Source organism: Solanum lycopersicum, chromosome 7 (genome assembly GCF_036512215.1).
Source record: "Solanum lycopersicum chromosome 7, SLM_r2.1".
Lineage (NCBI taxonomy): Eukaryota > Viridiplantae > Streptophyta > Magnoliopsida > Solanales > Solanaceae > Solanum > Solanum lycopersicum.
This window is the reverse complement of record NC_090806.1, coordinates 67,515,227-67,534,058: the sequence shown is the minus strand read 5'-3', so window position 1 is coordinate 67,534,058 and position 18,832 is coordinate 67,515,227. Positions and strand designations below refer to the sequence as shown.

The 18,832-nt window shown below is 30.4% G+C and overlaps 1 protein-coding gene across 1 annotated transcript; it reads right to left on the bottom strand.

The window, feature by feature from the left end:
• Positions 1-13,375: 13,375 nt before the first annotated feature.
• On the bottom strand, positions 13,376-18,569 carry LOC101246157 (protein GRAVITROPIC IN THE LIGHT 1). Its single transcript, XM_004244236.5, has 3 exons — positions 18,314-18,569; positions 17,918-18,037; positions 13,376-15,198 (listed from the first exon to the last, which is right to left on the bottom strand). The coding sequence occupies exon 3, from the start codon at positions 15,196-15,198 to the stop codon at positions 13,831-13,833; it is 1,368 nt and encodes a 455-aa protein (XP_004244284.1). The 5' UTR covers positions 17,918-18,037; positions 18,314-18,569; the 3' UTR covers positions 13,376-13,830.
• Between the last annotated feature and the right edge of the window lie 263 nt (positions 18,570-18,832).

The window sequence follows — 18,832 nt, the reverse complement described above, 5'->3', positions numbered from 1 at the left end:
AAAAATTTAATGTCTAATATTTTGCCTATAAATAACTTCTTTTTTTCATAATAAACTCAAGTTTCTTTATTCCATTACTTTTACATTTTAACAATCATATTAGCATGCTACAGCTACAATTTTGTTATTTACGATCCATAACAAATATTGATTGCACTTTGCTATATATGAAGCATCAAATCTGGTATAAAAGTCGCCGATATCTTTGATTTGCATAAAATCGCAGGCATCAGATCTGAATAAAAGTCGTAGACATCTTCGATTTGCATAAAATTGGAGGCATCTGATTTGCATAAAATCGCAGACATCTGATTTGTATAAATCACACAATTTGTATAAATAAGGTGTTTGTGTCTAGAAAAATTGTGTTTGCATATGTCTATGGTTTTTGTGATTGTATATTTGCATAAAATTTGAATTCATATACAATTGAATCGAGTTAAAACAATTCTATTTGTTTATCAAATCTCTCTCTTTATACAAACACAAATTTATATATTGTATTTTGTATAATTTGTGTCGTACAAAACGAGAAAGAGGGAAACTCGAAAGAGAACTAGGGAGGAGAAGATTCGTATTGTGTAACTATAAGTGTATAGGACGAAGATATATACATTTTATTTATATACATAATTTTATCTCACTTTATACAAACACAAATACAATTTATGCATTTGTACTTGTATAAAGTGAGAGAAGCGAAGGAGAATAGCGAGTGAGATCAGGGAGAGTGACCAACAAGATCTATCGGAAGAGAGGTAGAACGGAAAAATGGTTGCTACAAACTAGAATTAAATGAAATGGTGATTATAACATTTAAATCTAAATTAATAATTTGTTCTTTTACATAATTTTCCTACTATGAAATTCAATCATATTTACTATTTTAATTTGTTGCCTATAAATAACTTATTTTTTCTTCGTAAATTCACACTTCTCTTCATTCCATTACTTTTACAATTCATTAACAATTATCAATGGCTCGTTTTGCAACAATGCTTTTGGTTGCTTTGATTTTCATGGTAGTTTTGTGTTGTATCATGTTTTGAATCAATAAAACAATTGAAAAAACATCATGGTATACAATTTCTAGTCTTTGAAACTAGTAATGTTGATCGCAAGTTTAAATCCTTTTATAGTTCTGGAATGGGACATAGTGGTAATACTCCTTTCAGGTCATATAAAGAGATGTTCACGTCAGTTTAATACAAGTTCATCAAAATATAGAAGGAAACTTAAGAGAGATTAGAAGGAAACTTAAGAGAGATGGTCTTATCAGTATAATTATTGAGTGTTTTCAATATTTTAGAAACTTATTAATATAATGTATTTGTTTTGCTATGGCTGAATGATATATATTTTTATGGTACATTTCTCATAGTTATTAGATATTGTTGTGCGTAAAAATCGATATATCATAGGCTATATGTTAGAAAAACGAAGTCGCACCCGTCTTTGACCAAAGATTCTATTTATCTTTTCCTCAATATTTTGACAAATTTTCATATTTATCTACTTACTTATTATTGTAAAATGAATAAACATATCAATTATATTCTTCTATTTATTGTTATACTTTATGTTGGAGGCCACAAATTTGATATTCATTGACAACAAAAGCAAGGGGTTTGCCTTCTGGATCGGACTCTTTCCATCGGGCTTGCCTAGTGGGTTACCTCTCCTATGTGGTTAGTGAGATATTGTGTAAGAGGGAGTGTCTTACCTGTCTGCAACAAAATGATAGCGTCTGCGGATTTCTCTTGTTATAAAAAAGAAAATAATAAAAGCATTTGTCTGTGACGAAATTACATTTTTTTAACCACGAAATACATATAATTTTAGAGGCAATTGGTGCCGTCATTGATTGAACAAAATAATTAGTGACGGAATACTTTTATCGGTGTTAATAACCTTTTTAGTGACAAAATCATTCTACTAACTACAATTTTTCTTTTTTACTTCTTTTGACAAATAAATTCGTCACAAATGTTTATACTTTTCAATGCGATTTCGTCACAAAGGTTAGTCGTTTCATCTCAAGTGTTTCAAGATTGGTGGGGTAAATCTCGAGTTAATATCTTAAAAGGTTATTCAATTTTGAAAAGTTATCTAGCAATGTCACTAATTTTTGTTTTAAATCACTTAATTTATGTATTTGTATCAACAAAATCAATAAATTAAATGTATCATTAAAAATAAACTAACATGACAAAATAAAATTATTTTTATACATGTAAACCTAAATCGCATAAGAAATTTTACGGGCAAACTTAAGGACCCCCAAACTTAATTAGTGAAAGTAATACTCTTATATTTACTATCTATAATAAGGTCTATAATATCATATGAAATTTCCTGCTCTAGATTATCATTTTCCAACAAAAAAAACTTATGTATTATATTCAACTAATTTATGGATTGCACAAATTTTCATAGAGAAGGCATTAAAAACGAAACAAAATAGAAGATCTACACTCTTTTTTTTTTTTTTTTTGGGGGGGGGGGATTTGCTTAGAGTACTTGTGTAAAAATAATTTTAATAAGTTTTTTTAAAATTTTATTTATTAGTGGTATTCATGTTAATCTGTTGTAAAAAAATATATTTATCATATTAGATAGTTTTTAATGATAAATTTATTTAGTGATTTTATCGCTATAGAACAAAATATAATGACTAAATTAATTCTTTAAATTAATTGATATTTTAAGATATTAACTCGTAAAACACTCTCTCACTTGAATTTATCGGAAGGTGTCATATGAAAAATGAAGGTATAGCGAAAGTAATTAATCCTCACTCCAAACCAAGCAATTAAAATTATCATATAAATCACAATCAAAATCACATTAAATATATTGGATGAAAATCAATTTGCATTTTCAAGACCCTCTTCGTTTCTCTCTAAACTTAAATTTTTAATTTTTCTAAATTCAATATTTATATTAAATTAAATTAAATTATTTTGAATTTATGTTGTGTAAGATTTATTCAAAAGAAAATATTATTTAATAGAATTTTATATTGTTGTTACGATTTAAAAATGAAATCTCTAATAAAGGAGTTTATGTACGAACTGTCGTTCTTATTTTTGAAGTGATATTTCATTTTTATTCTGTAATCTAATGGTTTTCAATTTTAGCTCTCGTTTTTTATTTAATAAAGAGATTAAGCTGAATTGTCTTTATCGTAGCCAGAATCAATTTGATTGGTTTAAGAGCCAATTTGAATTGATTTAAAAGTTGACCAAATCTATTTAAAAAATGATTAAAAACGTTTAAAATAATTTGAAATAAGTTTAAAGAACTTCTAAAAAGTTCTTATTTTTACTCAAAAATTATTGAAGTTTGATTTTTTATTTTTTTTTGACATAATGACTTTTTATTGGTCATTCAAAACGGGCTCTAATAGTAGAGAACTTTTACCTTGCTGACATAATTTTGTAGGAATTTTTCAGATCTCATTGTAGTATTCACACGAGCATAAAAACGTATTCATCAAACATAAATTTATATCGTATATATCAAAAATATATTTATTTTTATATATTTAAACATGCCATATGGTGAAAGTAAAGTGTTGTAAACATTATAATTTAAAAATAAGATAAAAAAGATATATATTTTCTTAAATTTCGTAGAAGTCATCCAAGTGAATTAAGCATATATTAATAGTCCAAATAATGTAGAGCAAGAGGTCCAATTAGAGATGGGAACAGCAAACGCTCTAGTTTAATTAATCTAGTCCTACACAATTACCCAAAGCAAAACTCTTCTTTTTCATAAAATTTTAATTAATACTGATTAATGAACTATAGTCTTGATTTCTTAAAGGTTTCATCTTTTATTGTCTATAAATAAATAAAAAATTCTTAATAAAATTACATTACTTCTTTTTTAACTAGACATCACTCTCCAATTAGTGATGGCTCGTTTTGCAATATTTATGCTTTTGGTTACTATGTTAGTTTTCGTTGCACCATGTTTTGAAGCAAGAACACAATTGAACAACATGGATAAGGAGGTCACTAACCTTGCTTCATCGGCCCCATACAAAGAAGGTCATATTTATGGCAACTTGAATACTGGACCTAGTCCTGGTGAAGGACATTCTGGCCCACCTCCTAAAATTGATAATGTTTATGGAAACTTGAATACTGGACCTAGTCCTGGAGAAGGACATTTTGGCCCACCTCCTAAAATTGGTAATGTTTATGGAAACTTGAATACTGGACCTAGTCCTGGAGCTGGACATTCTGGCCCACCTCTTAGAATTGGTTATATTTATGGCAACTTGAATACTGGACCTAGTCCTGGAGAAGGACATTCTGGCCCACCTCCTAAAATTGGTAATTTTTATGGAAACTTGAATACTGGACCTAGTCCTGGAGAAGGACATTCTGACCCACCTCCTAAAATTGGTAATGTTTATGGAAATTTGAATACTGGACCTAGTCCTGGAGAAGGACATTCTGGCCCACCTCCTAAAATTGGTAATGTTTATGGAAACTTGAATACTGGACCTAGTCCTGGAATTGGACATTCTGGCCCACCTCCTAGAATTGGTTATATTTATAGTAACTTGAATACTGGACCTAGTCCTGGAGCCGGGCATTCTGGACCACCTCATAAAATGGGTCATGTTTATGGCAACTTGAATACTGGGCCTAGTCCTGGAGAAGGACAGTTTGGTCCACCTCCTAAAATTGTTCATGTTTATGGCAACTTAAATACTGGACCTAGTCCTGGAGTTGGACATTATGGTCCACCTCCTAGAATTGGTCATGTTTATGGAAACTTGAATACTGGATCTAGTCCTGAAGCCGGTCATTCTAGTCCACCTCCTAAAATAGGTCATGTTTATGGTAACTTGAATACTGGACCTAGTCCTGGAGCTGGTCATTCTGGTCCACCTCATAGAATTGGCCATGTTTATGGCAATTAGTTAATGTGCAAATTTTGATTTTGCAGTAGTATGCAATATATTAAGTACAATATTTTGTGAAAAATTGTTCATGATTTTGTATGATCATTTATGAATTAATGATATATTTGATCAACGTGTGCTTGCTAATTATTATTTTTTGCATTGACTAAAGGTTCCAAAGGTCTTATCTAAATGTTGGAAGTAGAATGTATATAAAATGCTAATAATTGGTTAGACTTAGTTTAGGGTAAACTGAAATACTAAGTGGGACTTTTATTTTTCGATTCGTCAAATTATTCTTTTGACAAATAAATTCGTCACAAATGTTTATACTTTTCAATGCGATTTCGTCACAAAGGTTAGTCGTTTCATTTCAAATGTTTCAAGATTGGTGGAGTAAATCTCGAGTTAATATCTTAAAAGGTTATTCAATTTTGAAAATTTATTTAGCAATGTCACTAATTTTTGTTTTAAATCACTTAATTTATGTATTTGTATCAACAAAACCAATAAACTAAATGTATCATTAAAAATAGGGAAAATGCACAAGTTCCCTCAACCTATGCTCGAAATCCCAGAGACACACTTATACTATATTAAAGTCCTATTACCCCCTTGAAATTGTTTTATAAGTAATTTTCTACCCTTTTTGGCCTACGTGGCACTAGCTTGAAAAAAAAGTCATCAGCGTTGGGCCCACAAGATACTGCCACGTTGGCTGAAAAGGGGTTAAAAATTATTAATAAAATAAGTTCATGGGTGTAATAGGACCTTAGTATAATATAAGTGTGTCTCTAAGATTTCGGGAATAGGTTGAGGGGTACTTGTGTATTATCCCTTAAAAATAAACTAACATGACAAAATAAATTATTTTTATACATATAAACCTAAATCGCATAAGAAATTTTACGGGCAAACTTAATTAGTGAAAGTAATACTCTTATATTTACTATATATAATAGGTCTATAATATCATATGAAATTTCCTGCTCTAGATTATCATTTTCCAACAAAAAAAACTTATGAATTATATTCAAAAAATTTATGGATTGCACAAATTTTCATAGAGAAGGCATTAAAAACGAAACAAAATAAAAGATCTACACTCTTTCTTTTTTTTTGGGAATTTGTTTAGAGTACTTGTGTAAAAATAATTTTAATAAGTTTTTTTAAATTTTTATTTATTAGTGGTATTCATGTTAATCTGTTGTAAAGAAAAATATTTATCATATTAGATAGTTTTTAATGATAAATTTTATTTAGTGATTTTATCGCTATAAAACAAAATATAATGACTAAATTAATTTTTTAAATTAATTGATATTTTAAGATATTAACTCGTAAAACACTTTCTCACTTGAATTTCTCAGAAGGTGTCATATGAAAATTGAAGGTATCGCGAAAGTAATTAATCTTCACTCCAAACCAAGAATTAAAATTATCATATAAATCACAATCAAAATCACATTAACTATATTGGATGAAAATCAATGTGCATTTTCAAGGCCCTCTTCGTTTCTCTCTAAACTTAAATTTTTAATTTTTCTAAATTCAATATTTATATTAAATTAAATTAAATTATTTTGAATTTATGTTGTGTAAAATTTATTCAAAAGAAAATATTATTTAATAGAATTTTATATTGTTGTTACGATTTAAAAGTGAATCTCTAATAAAGGAGTTTCTGTACGAACTGTCGTTCTTATTTTTGAAGTGATATTTCATTTTTATTCTGTAATCTAATGATTTTCAATTTTAGCTCTCGTTATTTATTTAATAAAGAGATTAAGCTGAATTGTCTTTATCTTAACCAGAATCAATTTGCTTGGTTTAAGAGCCAATTTGAATTGATTTAAAAGTTAACCAAATCTATTTTAAATTATTATTAACGTTTAAAATAATTTGAAATAAGTTTAAAAGAACTTCTAAAAAGTTCTTGTTTTTACTCAAAAATTATTAAAGTTTGATTTCTTATTTTTTATTTTTGACTTAAAAACTTTTTTGTTGTCATTCAAAACGGGCTCTAATTGTAGAGAACTTTTACCTCGCTGACATAATTTTGTAGGAATTTTTTAAATCTCATTGTAGTATTCACACGAGCATAAAAACGTATTTATCAATATAAATTTATATCGTATATACCAAAATGTATTTAATTTTATATATTTAAACATGTCATATGGTGAAAGTAAGGTGTTGTAAACATTATAATTTAAAACATAAGATAAAAAAGATATCTATTTTCTTAAATTTCGTAGAAGTCTTCCAAGTGAATTAAGCATATATTAATAATCCAAATAACGTAGAGCAAGGGGTCCAATTAGAGATGGGAACAGCAAACGCTCTAGTTTAATTAATCTAGTCCTACACAATTACCCAAAGCAAAACTCTTCTTTTTCATAAAATTTTAATTAATACTAATTAAATGAACTTTAGTCTTGATTTCTTAAAGGTTTTATCTTTTATTGTCTATAAATAAAAAAAAAATTCTTAATAAACTTACATTACTTCTTTTTTTTATCTTCTTTTTTAACTAGATATCACTCTCCAATCAGTGATGGCTCGTTTTACAGTATTTATGCTTTTGGTTACTATGTTAGTTTGTGTTGCACCATGTTTTGAAGCAAGAACACAATTGAACAACATGGATAAGGAGGTCACTAACCTTGCTTCTTCGGCCCCATACAAAGAAGGTCATAATTATGGCAACTTGAATACTGGACCTAGTCCTGGTGAAGGACATTCTGGCCCACCTCCTAAATTTGATAATGTTTATGGAAACTTGAATACTGGACCTAGTCCTGGAGAAGGACATTCTGGCCCACCTTCTAAAATTGGTAATGTTTATGGAAACTTGAATACTGGACCTAGTCCTGGAGAAGGACATTCTGGCCCACCTCTTAGAATCGGGAATGTTTATGGTAACTTGAATACTGGACCTAGTCCTGGAGAAGGACATTCTGGCCCACCTCCTAAAATTGGTTATATTTATGGAAACTTGAATACTGGACCTAGTCCTGGAGAAGGACATTCTGGACCACCTCCTAGAATGGGTCATGTTTATGGCAACTTGAATACTGGGCCTAGTCCTGGAGAAGGACATTCTGGTCCACCTCCAAGAATTGGTTATTTTTATGGTAAATTGAATACTGGACCTAGTCCTGGAGCCGGATATTCTAGCCCACCTCCTAGAATGGGTCATGTTTATGGCAACTTGAATATTGGACCTAGTCCTGGAGAAGGACATTCTGGTCCACCTCCTAAAATTGGCCATGTTTATGGCAATTAGTTAATGTGCAAATTTTGATTTTGCAGTAGCATGCAATATATTAAGTACAATATTTTGTGAAAGTTTGTTCAAGGTTTTGTATGATAATTTATGAATTAATGATATATTTGATCAATATGTGCTTGCTAGTTATTATTTTTTTTGTGGACTAAAGGTTCCAAAGGTCTTAACTTAATGTTGGAAGAACTATTCATATAAAATGCAAATAATTGATTAGACTTAATATGGATAAACTGAAATACTAAGTGGGACATTTATTTTTTAATCCGTAAAGTTGTTGTTTTTATAATTTTAAACAGTAATTAACAATTATGATTTTAGCTGTTTTAGAGAAGTAAATTTTCTTATTTTTATAAAACTATTTTTTGATTGAAAATATTTTCTTCTCCACTCCAAATCAAGCAATTAAAGTATCTTATATTTCGGAGAATTCTAACATATTCTAACATATATAACACTCAGAATTACATTAAATATTTAATAAAGAAAGATGAGTTTCATTATATAAACGTAAGTTATTTGTATTAAAAATAATGATATATTTTATTTACTTAAAGAACTAATCCGATGGAGGGATTATTTTGTACTTCTACTTGTTTTTTTTTATTTTTAACAATAGTTATTTGCTATTGAGTTGAGTGTTACGCCTCTAAATACATCTCTCAAACATTTTCATGTATAATTTGTTATCTATAAATAACTTCTTTTTTTCATAATAAACTCTATTCTCTTCATTCCATTACTTGTACAATATATTATTTGAGTTTTTAAGGGACATATACTTAATAATAAAATTAATGAGATTTCAATCTATTACAATGCATGGACTAAATATTCCAAATATTTAACTGAATGATGTAAATGTTATCGATTTGACATAGATAGATTATATCTCATTGCTTCAAGATTGTTAGAGAAATATTGAACATTTTCTTTTTTTAATCGATAAAAAAAGTTATAATTAGAAATAATTTAACAACAAAATTTTAATTTTATATAATTTTAGTGAGAATTTTTATCACAGATGACTTGGATAGAATTATTTTTTAATTAAGTAGTATCACATAGATTGATACTCATGAAGATTGTAATCTTGATATTGGCTTTGAACAGTTCTTTGGATCTCATGGAAAAAAAGTTAGATATAAAAATTGATACGACCAAATAAGATTTTCCTACGATAAAAAACAATTTTTTATATGAAGAAAATAGTTTTTCGTAGAAAATAAGTTAAATTTTTTTTTTAATTTGACAAATAAGGAAGAAAATACTATCATTAATTTAAGTATAACTTACATAAATACCATAGTGTAAAACCTAAATTACCTTCTATCCTTATTATTTTTATAATTACATAAATTCCATATTTTTTAGATATTTCAGATACATAATTAGGATCCGAATACGTCATTTTTGATACATTATGTATCAATCTGTTGCACTTATTAAGGGAAAAAAATCTGTAAAATCAATTTAAAATCTCATAGTATCCATTTGTTCCACTAGTTAAGGGGGAAAACTGAAAATTAAATTAAGATTCCACAAATTACGTTATTCCATTCCAAATTATTATCAAGAATTCAAAATCCTATAGTGTAACAACCAAAAAAAATCAAAAAATTAAATTTCTTATTCTTGTTCATCGTTCTCTCTGTTTCATAAAAAAAAAATTGTCGAAATTTTGAAAAGCGGGATGAGTTATGAAGGATTGTATGGAATTATTGTTGGATAAATGATTTCTTTTGTAAATCTTCAAGTTCATCGAATATCTTTTCGATTTTGATTCAAGATTATCGAAAATTTTGAGATTCTAAATTCTTCTCCAGTCATTGAAGATCCTTTCCATTTTGATTCAAAAATGACGAAAATTTTGAATTTCAAAATTATTCTCCTAGTTCATTGAAGATTCTTTCAATTTTGATTAAAAATTATCAAAATTTTCAAGAAGATACATCATAAAGATCCTTTCAATTTAAATTGATAAGTGTTGTATTTATACTAGGTACACTAAATAAGAAAGTGTTGCCCATAAAATTTTAGGTTTGAGATCAATACATTATTTTTTTGCAATTGTTATGTCACAGATACATTTAGTATAAATTCAAATTTACGTATCATAACTAAAAATTAGTGCATGATATGTTATTATTTATGTATGTTCTTTTGTTTGAGATCATGAAGATTCTTTTGATTGAATTGATACATATTATATTTTTACTAGATACATTAAATAAGTAAGTGTTGCCCATAAGATTTGAAGTTTGAGATCGATAGATTATTGTTTGGTAATTGTTATGTATAAGATACATCTAGTATAAATTTGAATTTACATATCATAACTAAAAATAGGGTTTGATACATTATTATTTATGTCTGTTATTTTATTTGGGAAATACCACACGTTAAATTTTTAGAAAAATACATTATAGTAATTGTTTGAGATCGATACATTATTGTTTGGTAATTGTTAAGTATTAGATACATTTAGTATAAATTTGAATTTACGTATCATAACTAAAATAAGCGCTGGTACATTAATCTGATGCATTGATACATTAATTTAATGCGTAAAAATGAGGGATTTTGAAAATTTTTAAAACAATAGATTTAAAGCTCGAGCATGTGTCCTTCCTCGATTTCTTCGCTCACAAATGTATCATGAATATATTTTAATATTGTGTACAAAAACATATTCTTCTAAATTTTGAATAACCGTACAAGATACATAGCAACACTAGATACATGATAAAATGATACATCTGGTAGAGACTACTTCTTTTCATTTCATGATGTAGTTTCACTAGCAAAAGAGGATCTCCTAAAACTGATTTTTTTGCAGGAAACAATATGAATACATCATCTCTTTTATCTTTTCCTTATGCATATTGTGAAGGTGAAAATGGAGGAGAATCCGGTAATTCTTTGGGAAAAAATTGTAAAGCGAAAACTTGAGTTTTTTTTTAAAAAATTGTGGAGAGATAAATCTGAAAATTGAAAAATAAAGGAGTAAAGATTGATGAAGTGAAAATAGGAAGAGATAGAGTGAGTGAAAATAGGAAGAGGTTGAGGGAGTGAAATAAGGAGTAAAAATAAAAAGAAAAACGTGTATAACCTTATGTATCTGGAACAATGGGTATGAAAAGAAAAAAGAGGGATTTTAGAAATATTTTTAAATGATAGGGAATAATAGAAATTATGGAAAATAAAGATATGTATATAGGTAATTTATTCTTAATTTAAAGGCAGGATGAGATAGAAAGTGGGGTTCGGGGTGAGAGAGAATGTGATGTTTAAGGGTGTAGAGGAAACATTTTTTATGCAACACTTATTTTTATCATATAAGTCATTTTTCTTATTTTTAAAGAAGTTATTTTTCGATGAAAAATGTTTCTTTTCATACAAAACATACATCAAGTATCTTCATCGTTTGAATTTACAGGAAGACGTCACATGAAATTTTAAGGGAGATGAAGAGAGTCGGACTCTTAATTCAAATAAGTGGCATAATTTATTTTGACAAACTTACATAAATATACTATAATAAAAAAAATATTTACTATATATAGCAATAACATTTTTTTTTACTTGACCACTTTAAATTCATTTCTAATACAAGTTTAATACATATTACAAAGAACAATTTATTATCCACATATAATACAAGTTTTAATGATGAATAATACATTTATCAAACATTTTAATACACTTATAATACAATATGACAATTTTTTTACCAAACAAACATAATATATTTCAAAAACAATCATAATTCAAATATATTGCATAAATAATTCACTTTTAATACATAGTACAGATTTATCACAATATTGCTATAAATGATCATAAATAAAAAAATATCACTAAAATCAGTAATTATTTTTTAAAATGTACCACTTAATTCAGTATCGAATTATTTTGTTGATACTAATCCAGGCCCATTAATAACAATACCTCCAGACATGTCATTCAGCCCAATATTGTTTACAGCACATGACCATTATTTTTGTTATTTTGTAGTCGCAAGTATTTCTCTATTTTTCTTTTATCCATTATGTATGCTTATTATTGCATCACATTTTTTTTAAAAAAAATTATTGAATAATGTTTTGATAAATTCAGTGATCATTCTTATAAATTACTTTAAGGCGTGAAAATAATAATTATAGGTTAAACACGAAATTTAAGATGATTTGGATGTAATTTAGGTAAAATTTCTGCTTATTGAGCTGCGATAATCTAGCACAATAAAACGCTCTCAAAATTCATTTAAAATTTTGTTAGAATATTCACTATATCACCATTTCTTCGTTTTTTTAACCAGTTTCAATATTTGAATAGTTTTTATTCAAACTCACCCATTTGCTATCACTAGCTGATAGGATTAGTTAACCACTCAAATTATAACTTAGATATATACTTTTCTAATAAAATATTTTGTCAATATAAATTATCAAAATTCAGATCTATTTAAAGTCCTAAAAAAGCGTAGCTAAAACTAGGAAAGTATGGAATCGTCCACTCTTTTTGACTAAGAAAATGGACGGTGTGAACTATGACCTCAACCTTTATTTGTCTTCAACCCACAAAAAGTCGTATTTTTTTTTGTCATTCGATATTTGATATTTACAGGACATGTGTACACACAACTTAATCATACTTGTAGAGTCGATCAATCAATTAACTGCCGACAGCTCTAAGAGAGTCAATCTCATAAAGTTCAATTTTCCCCCCGAGATCGTTTTATATTTGAAAGAATAAGTTCCTCCTTTCTTTCGTTCAGTGCTGATTTGCCTCGGGAGCCGGAAGCATCAGAGAGTGGGGGGTTTCAGCGGCAGACGAGGGAGCGTTGGATATGTTTCTCCGAATTTACCCGGTAAGCACAACTCTTGCTCAGGTAGGTGATGCTAGTTACCAACAACACAAGGCTTACATTAAAAAGAAGTCTCAATTCAAGTCCAGTAAAGCTCTATTTTGCCCTCAACGAAGCTTCATATCTAGAACTCGAAACCTAACTCTGAGAGTTGGTCTCAAAAACTTACTTTACCATAACCTTCATCGGTTAAAAAGGTTTTTCACCCCACCAGAAAGTAGAAGCAATACAATAATAAAGCTTGCGTCAGATAAAGAATAATATACAATCCAAATATGTACACACAAAAACATTATTGTCAATAAAATATTAGCCGAATCATATTAATAAAATAATGTACACAGCTAAGATTCTTCCATCACTCCTCTCCTAATATTAACAAAATTGGAGGAATGATTTTTTTTCTATTTTTAAAAATAACATTACTAGTACTACTACTTGGTAATAATAGTAAACATTTTTCCAACCAAACAAAACATAGAAAAAAACAAAGACAATGTTTGGTAAAACACTATTCCAAGTTTCCACAAGACACAAAAATTCATCAACGCGCTTTCCCCTTTATTGAAAAGCCAGCCAGCCAGCCATGCCATGCCCCCATTCTAAATTCCTCCATCATTCTGGTCTCTTTGTTCCCATATCACAATATTTTAAAAAACAATATTATAGTTGATGTGGTGTTGTTGTGGGTCCATTTATAAAGGAAAGAATCTGATGCTGCTTTTGGATTTACCACATCTATGGGGTTCAACACAGGTAAACTTGACACTGAATGACAGTATTACCTATCTTGAAACCGGGCACCACCGTGAAGCCAACACGGGGTTCGGTTTCTGGTGATCCGTCCCATGATATGAATGCTTCTTCATTCAGACTCTCCATGTAAACGTCTGAAAATCTATTACCTTTACTCAATTGGAAGATTGAAGCGATGGGATCGAAGGAGAAAGCTAGACAGTGTAGTAACCAAATGCGCTTAGCCATATCGCTGTATGCGGAGAAGAAAGCTGACTCGGGATACTCACCTGAATTGAGTATGTTTCTTTGATCCAGGTTGCCGAAAATGGAGTCTTCCATCTTGGGATGGATTAGTTGCAGGTACTTGGCACGGCAGAATCTTGAGAATGTTGATTGGGGTTTCCAGGCTAAGTAATCAGCTGGCTTCACAGATCTTAGCTCAGTGAATCTGTCGTAAAACAACTTTTGCCTCTTCTTCTGCTCGGGCAGAGGCTCGGCTGAGATGGAAAAGTTTGGATAATTGAAACCATCAAACATCTCTCGGCTAATGAATGACTCAAAGGCGTAACATATGTCATTTGCTTTCGAGAATTCTATACCGGGTTCGATGGAACTGGCTGCAGCATCTAACTTCCACCCAGAATCTACCAGCTCCTTGATCAACAACCTAACAAAGCTTCGAATAGACCTGACTGTCTGCCGGTGGAACATGATAAAATGGCTGGGGTTCAAGCTAGAAAAGTGAAGATTGTCCAAAGGAGACACAGGCCCGCTGGCATTCAATCTTTTCTCAAGCAGCTTGTTTTCTTTATTAGCTTCGACTAGTTTCTCTCGAAGAAACATAAGTTCTGATTCTTTGAGTTTGAGCTGTGAATCCAGCTTCTTTCCCATGATATCATACGTCTTCAAGACACTCTTCTGTTCCTGAATTTCAGCCAAAAGGTGTGTTTTCTCTGGGGAATACTCATCGAACTGCTTCTTTACAAAGCACTGTTTCAATTCAGACAAGTTCTTCAGTTCGGACACCACCAAGTCATCAGCAGATTGAATCCCATCGGGGTCATATGGAGACTGAGCAAACTGCAATTGGGCATATGCTGCTTTAACAGCCGAGATATTCGCAAACAGCTTCGCAAGAAAAGCCTCTGCAGCTGCTTTCTGATGCTTTTCATCTTCATCATCAAAGGACTTAAACTGTGTTTTCTTGAGTAACTCGCCCTTCACTACATCGTTCTTTACAAGATCATCCTTAACATGGTCACTGAATTTTGGCTTCTGGTTTCCTCCTGTTAGAGATCGGATGTGCAAAACCTTAGCAAATGTACGAGCCAATTTGCTCTTACTCGGGGTCACAGCAGACCGATTAACTGAATCCATCTGAAGCAAAAATGAGGTTGTGAAGTTGATATTATACCATATTAGGTAGGAGCAACATAATCATTTCAGCTAATGCCAATAACAGTATCATTTAAAGAGAGAAAAGGAATGAAATGATGGCAACTACGACTATCTACCAAATGATTAGCATGTTACAGCAAAAGAAAAAAAGCAACACACTTTAATTCTTGAATCGAGGTTAGTTAAAGGCAATTGGAATTTCTTTTTGTTCTCTATTTAGCCTCTCAATCTCCCTTTTGCAAGTTCAAAAAGTAGAGTTAATTGGAAGAAAAAGAGAAATGTGAACAGAGTGACAGAAGAAAAACTAAAGGCACGTCTACATTGCAATTTCAAGAATGCTTTTTTATATAATACTAGTACAAAAAGATACAAGATAGCAACTTGTAGACATGGATATAAAAATGGTCAGCTGAGAACATAAAGAACTTCTGCAGTGCAATATTATTATACTATTCAATAATAATATTATTATACTATTCAATAATTTAGAAACGGCATGATTTGACCCAAAACTATTAATAACCCAACAGCCTCTGCCTAACTTAAAGAATAGTATAAATTTCTCAATCAATAGGCCTTTATTCGCCAGTTCTCCACATCAATGTGCAAGATGACAACAAATCATAGAATAAAAACGGTACCAACTAATGAATTGATGTATTTTTTCCATAGGGATGAAGAACCCATACTCCTAAGTACCCAAGCATATAGTACTCCAATACTTAGCAATCTATATTGCCAAATTTTCAGTCCCCCACCCCCTGCCCCTCTTTGAATACTCTTAAAAAGTAAATCTTTGGACAGAATCATTTGAAAACAACCTCATTAACAGATAATACATGTTAAAGATCTTTATGGGACAGCAAAGATTGCTGACCTTATTGGGATTAGGCAAGGCCCACTAAGAATAGCCAAAATCTTGGGGATGTAGAACATGAAAAAATAAAAACAAGAATTGCAAGACATCGAAGCCAAAATTTGAACTTTATGAGTTCTTAAATTTAAGATCGTCATATCAAATATCTTTTAGACTTCATGTCAAATCAAAATAGGACAAACAAATTGAAATAATAAGAATTGCAAGCCAATGAATCCAAAATTTGAACTTTTATGAGTTCTTAATTCTAGGATCTCCATGTCAAGTATTTCCTAGACTTCATGTCAAATCAAAATAGGACAAACAAATTAAAAATAGAAATATCATTTGTACTTTGGGTTCTTAGTTTACTTTATGTAAATATTTAGTAGAAAGTTCGATAAAAATACCGAGTTTTGCACTAAAGCTACTTAATTTGGCTGAACCCTTTGGTCGCTTTATGAGCTTTCTTGGATTGGCTTATTTAAATGTTTTCAAGATAAAACTGTTTATAAACATTTTTATAGCGTTTAGGTGAAACGAAAAAGTGATTTTAAGCACTTATTTTTAAACCAAAGTCGTACATGCTCTTGACCATAATTCATTCTTAACTAGAGGTTTTAGACTGCGCGCATGAATGAAATTGCCTCAGGTGGGAAGGATCTATCCCAAGTGGATTTTCAAACTCAAATAAACCATCTCAGACAGTTGTGAACCAAAAAGAATGGGATAATTGATTACCCCACGCATCCCCCACCCCCCAACCCACAAGGCACAGTTAGACCATCATTCACGCAAGACTTTAGTGCTCACACCATTCACACCAAAGTAAAATCAACAACTAAGCATTTCCTACTACATTAAACATTTTCTGAGTCTATTGAAGACACTAAATTTCTAAATTAAAAATTATTTAACCTACACCAACCACAACACTAGTCTCCAAGCAAAGGACTCAAACCCAATAATGATTGGCTTGTACTAAATTAGATGCCCTAGAAAAAGAAGTACTGAATATCCTTCAAAAAGTTTTACACTTTAGACGTGTCACCACGCATGAACCCATGTTTATTTCACATCACAGTACAGTTATCGACTCATACAGTAGTAAATAAAGAAAAAAAAACATTTTTAGCCACACATGTTTAAAAGACCATGATTAAAGCATATTTTAGAACATCTAAAACCCATTTAATTTAAAATTACAAATTCAAAACTTTTCTTTATACCTCCGTAACAAATAGAACTATATCAAAATTCCGAACAAAAATAAAAAAATACTTATTTATCAAATTAAAATTAAATAAATAATTTAAAATAAATCGAAATGAAAAGAGTGTAGCAATCTCATCACAAGTCACTCAGCATTCTGCAAAAATATCACATGGGCCCTGATGATCTTTCAGTACTCTGATTACACACACCATCCAAAGGCACATAAATGCCCGTTGGACTTGCTTTGCTTCCTCGACAATCGTGCCCAATATAATCCAACGGACAAAACTTACAAAAGCTAATTTTTTCAGAAAAAAAATGTTTACCCACAGTAGCAGCAAGTCACGTGACACCACTTTTCAGGTGCTACAACATACTAGCAACAAGTCACGTGATCACAAACAATAGTGTAGAGAGGCACAGGATAAGCTACTGTGAGGTTGCAGACAGTGAAACAAACACAACGATAAGACCTAAACGTGCTCCCTCATCACAAGGCACACAAATAACTACTGATTCTCTCTCTACAAGCGAGTGCAGAATAAAAGATATACACTAGCACTAATCAATTAATCAAATCACCGTTCATTTTTTCTATTACAGAAAAAAAAATTCAAAGCTACTCACCTTTTTTGGGCTAAACCTTCAGAAAAAAAAAACTGGAGAATATTCACGCCTCCTGCCCGAATCTCAATGAAAGCACAACAAAACACCATAATCCTCCATTCATAAACAGCCTCTTTCTCTCTGTAAACCAAAATCAACGATACAAAAATCAAAAATTCAGATTTCGTGCACGAATCTCAATGAAGCACAAACACATCATAATCATCCAGTCTTCTCTCTGTATATACCAAAATCAATGATTCAAAAAATTATTTTAAAAAGGGAGAAAAATCAGGTTTGTTGTAAGAATCTCAATGAAGCAGAAAAACATCACTCATAAACAACCTCTTTTCTCTCTGTACACTAAAACCGATGAACCAAAGGAGAAAAAAAAGTTTACAACCAAAAAATTGATACCTTCAGTTGCAGTAGAAACCTGGCATTGAACGATAAGACTGATGATTGAGAATCTTCAACAGCTATGGATGATGATTGTGTTCTGTTACTACATGGATATGCAAAATAAGTGGGTGTTTTAGGGAACAGAGAAAAAATCGGAGCTCGAGGGAGAAGAAATAGTAGAGAGTAAATAAGTGAGAAATTGTGGAGAGAAAGAGGGTAAGAGGAAAAAGACGAAAAGGACCATAGAAAATGGAGGAGTGCTGGGACAACTAGTAAGGCATTGGGAATTTAAATAAAATACTCAGATTTTTTTGGTTGGGTCAATTTATGGACGAAGTAAATGACGGAAATGTCCCAAGTGTGAGGATAATTTTACGTGGTTTGTGTGAACAGAAGCTTAGCTGGATGAAGGGTGATTTGGTAATTGGATATTTACTACTGATGCACCGCGTTATTCACACAGGTGTATTTTGTTCAGGAAGAACTAAAAGTTGAGGTTTTTGAAACATTTTTTTAAAAGAAAAAAAAAGTAAA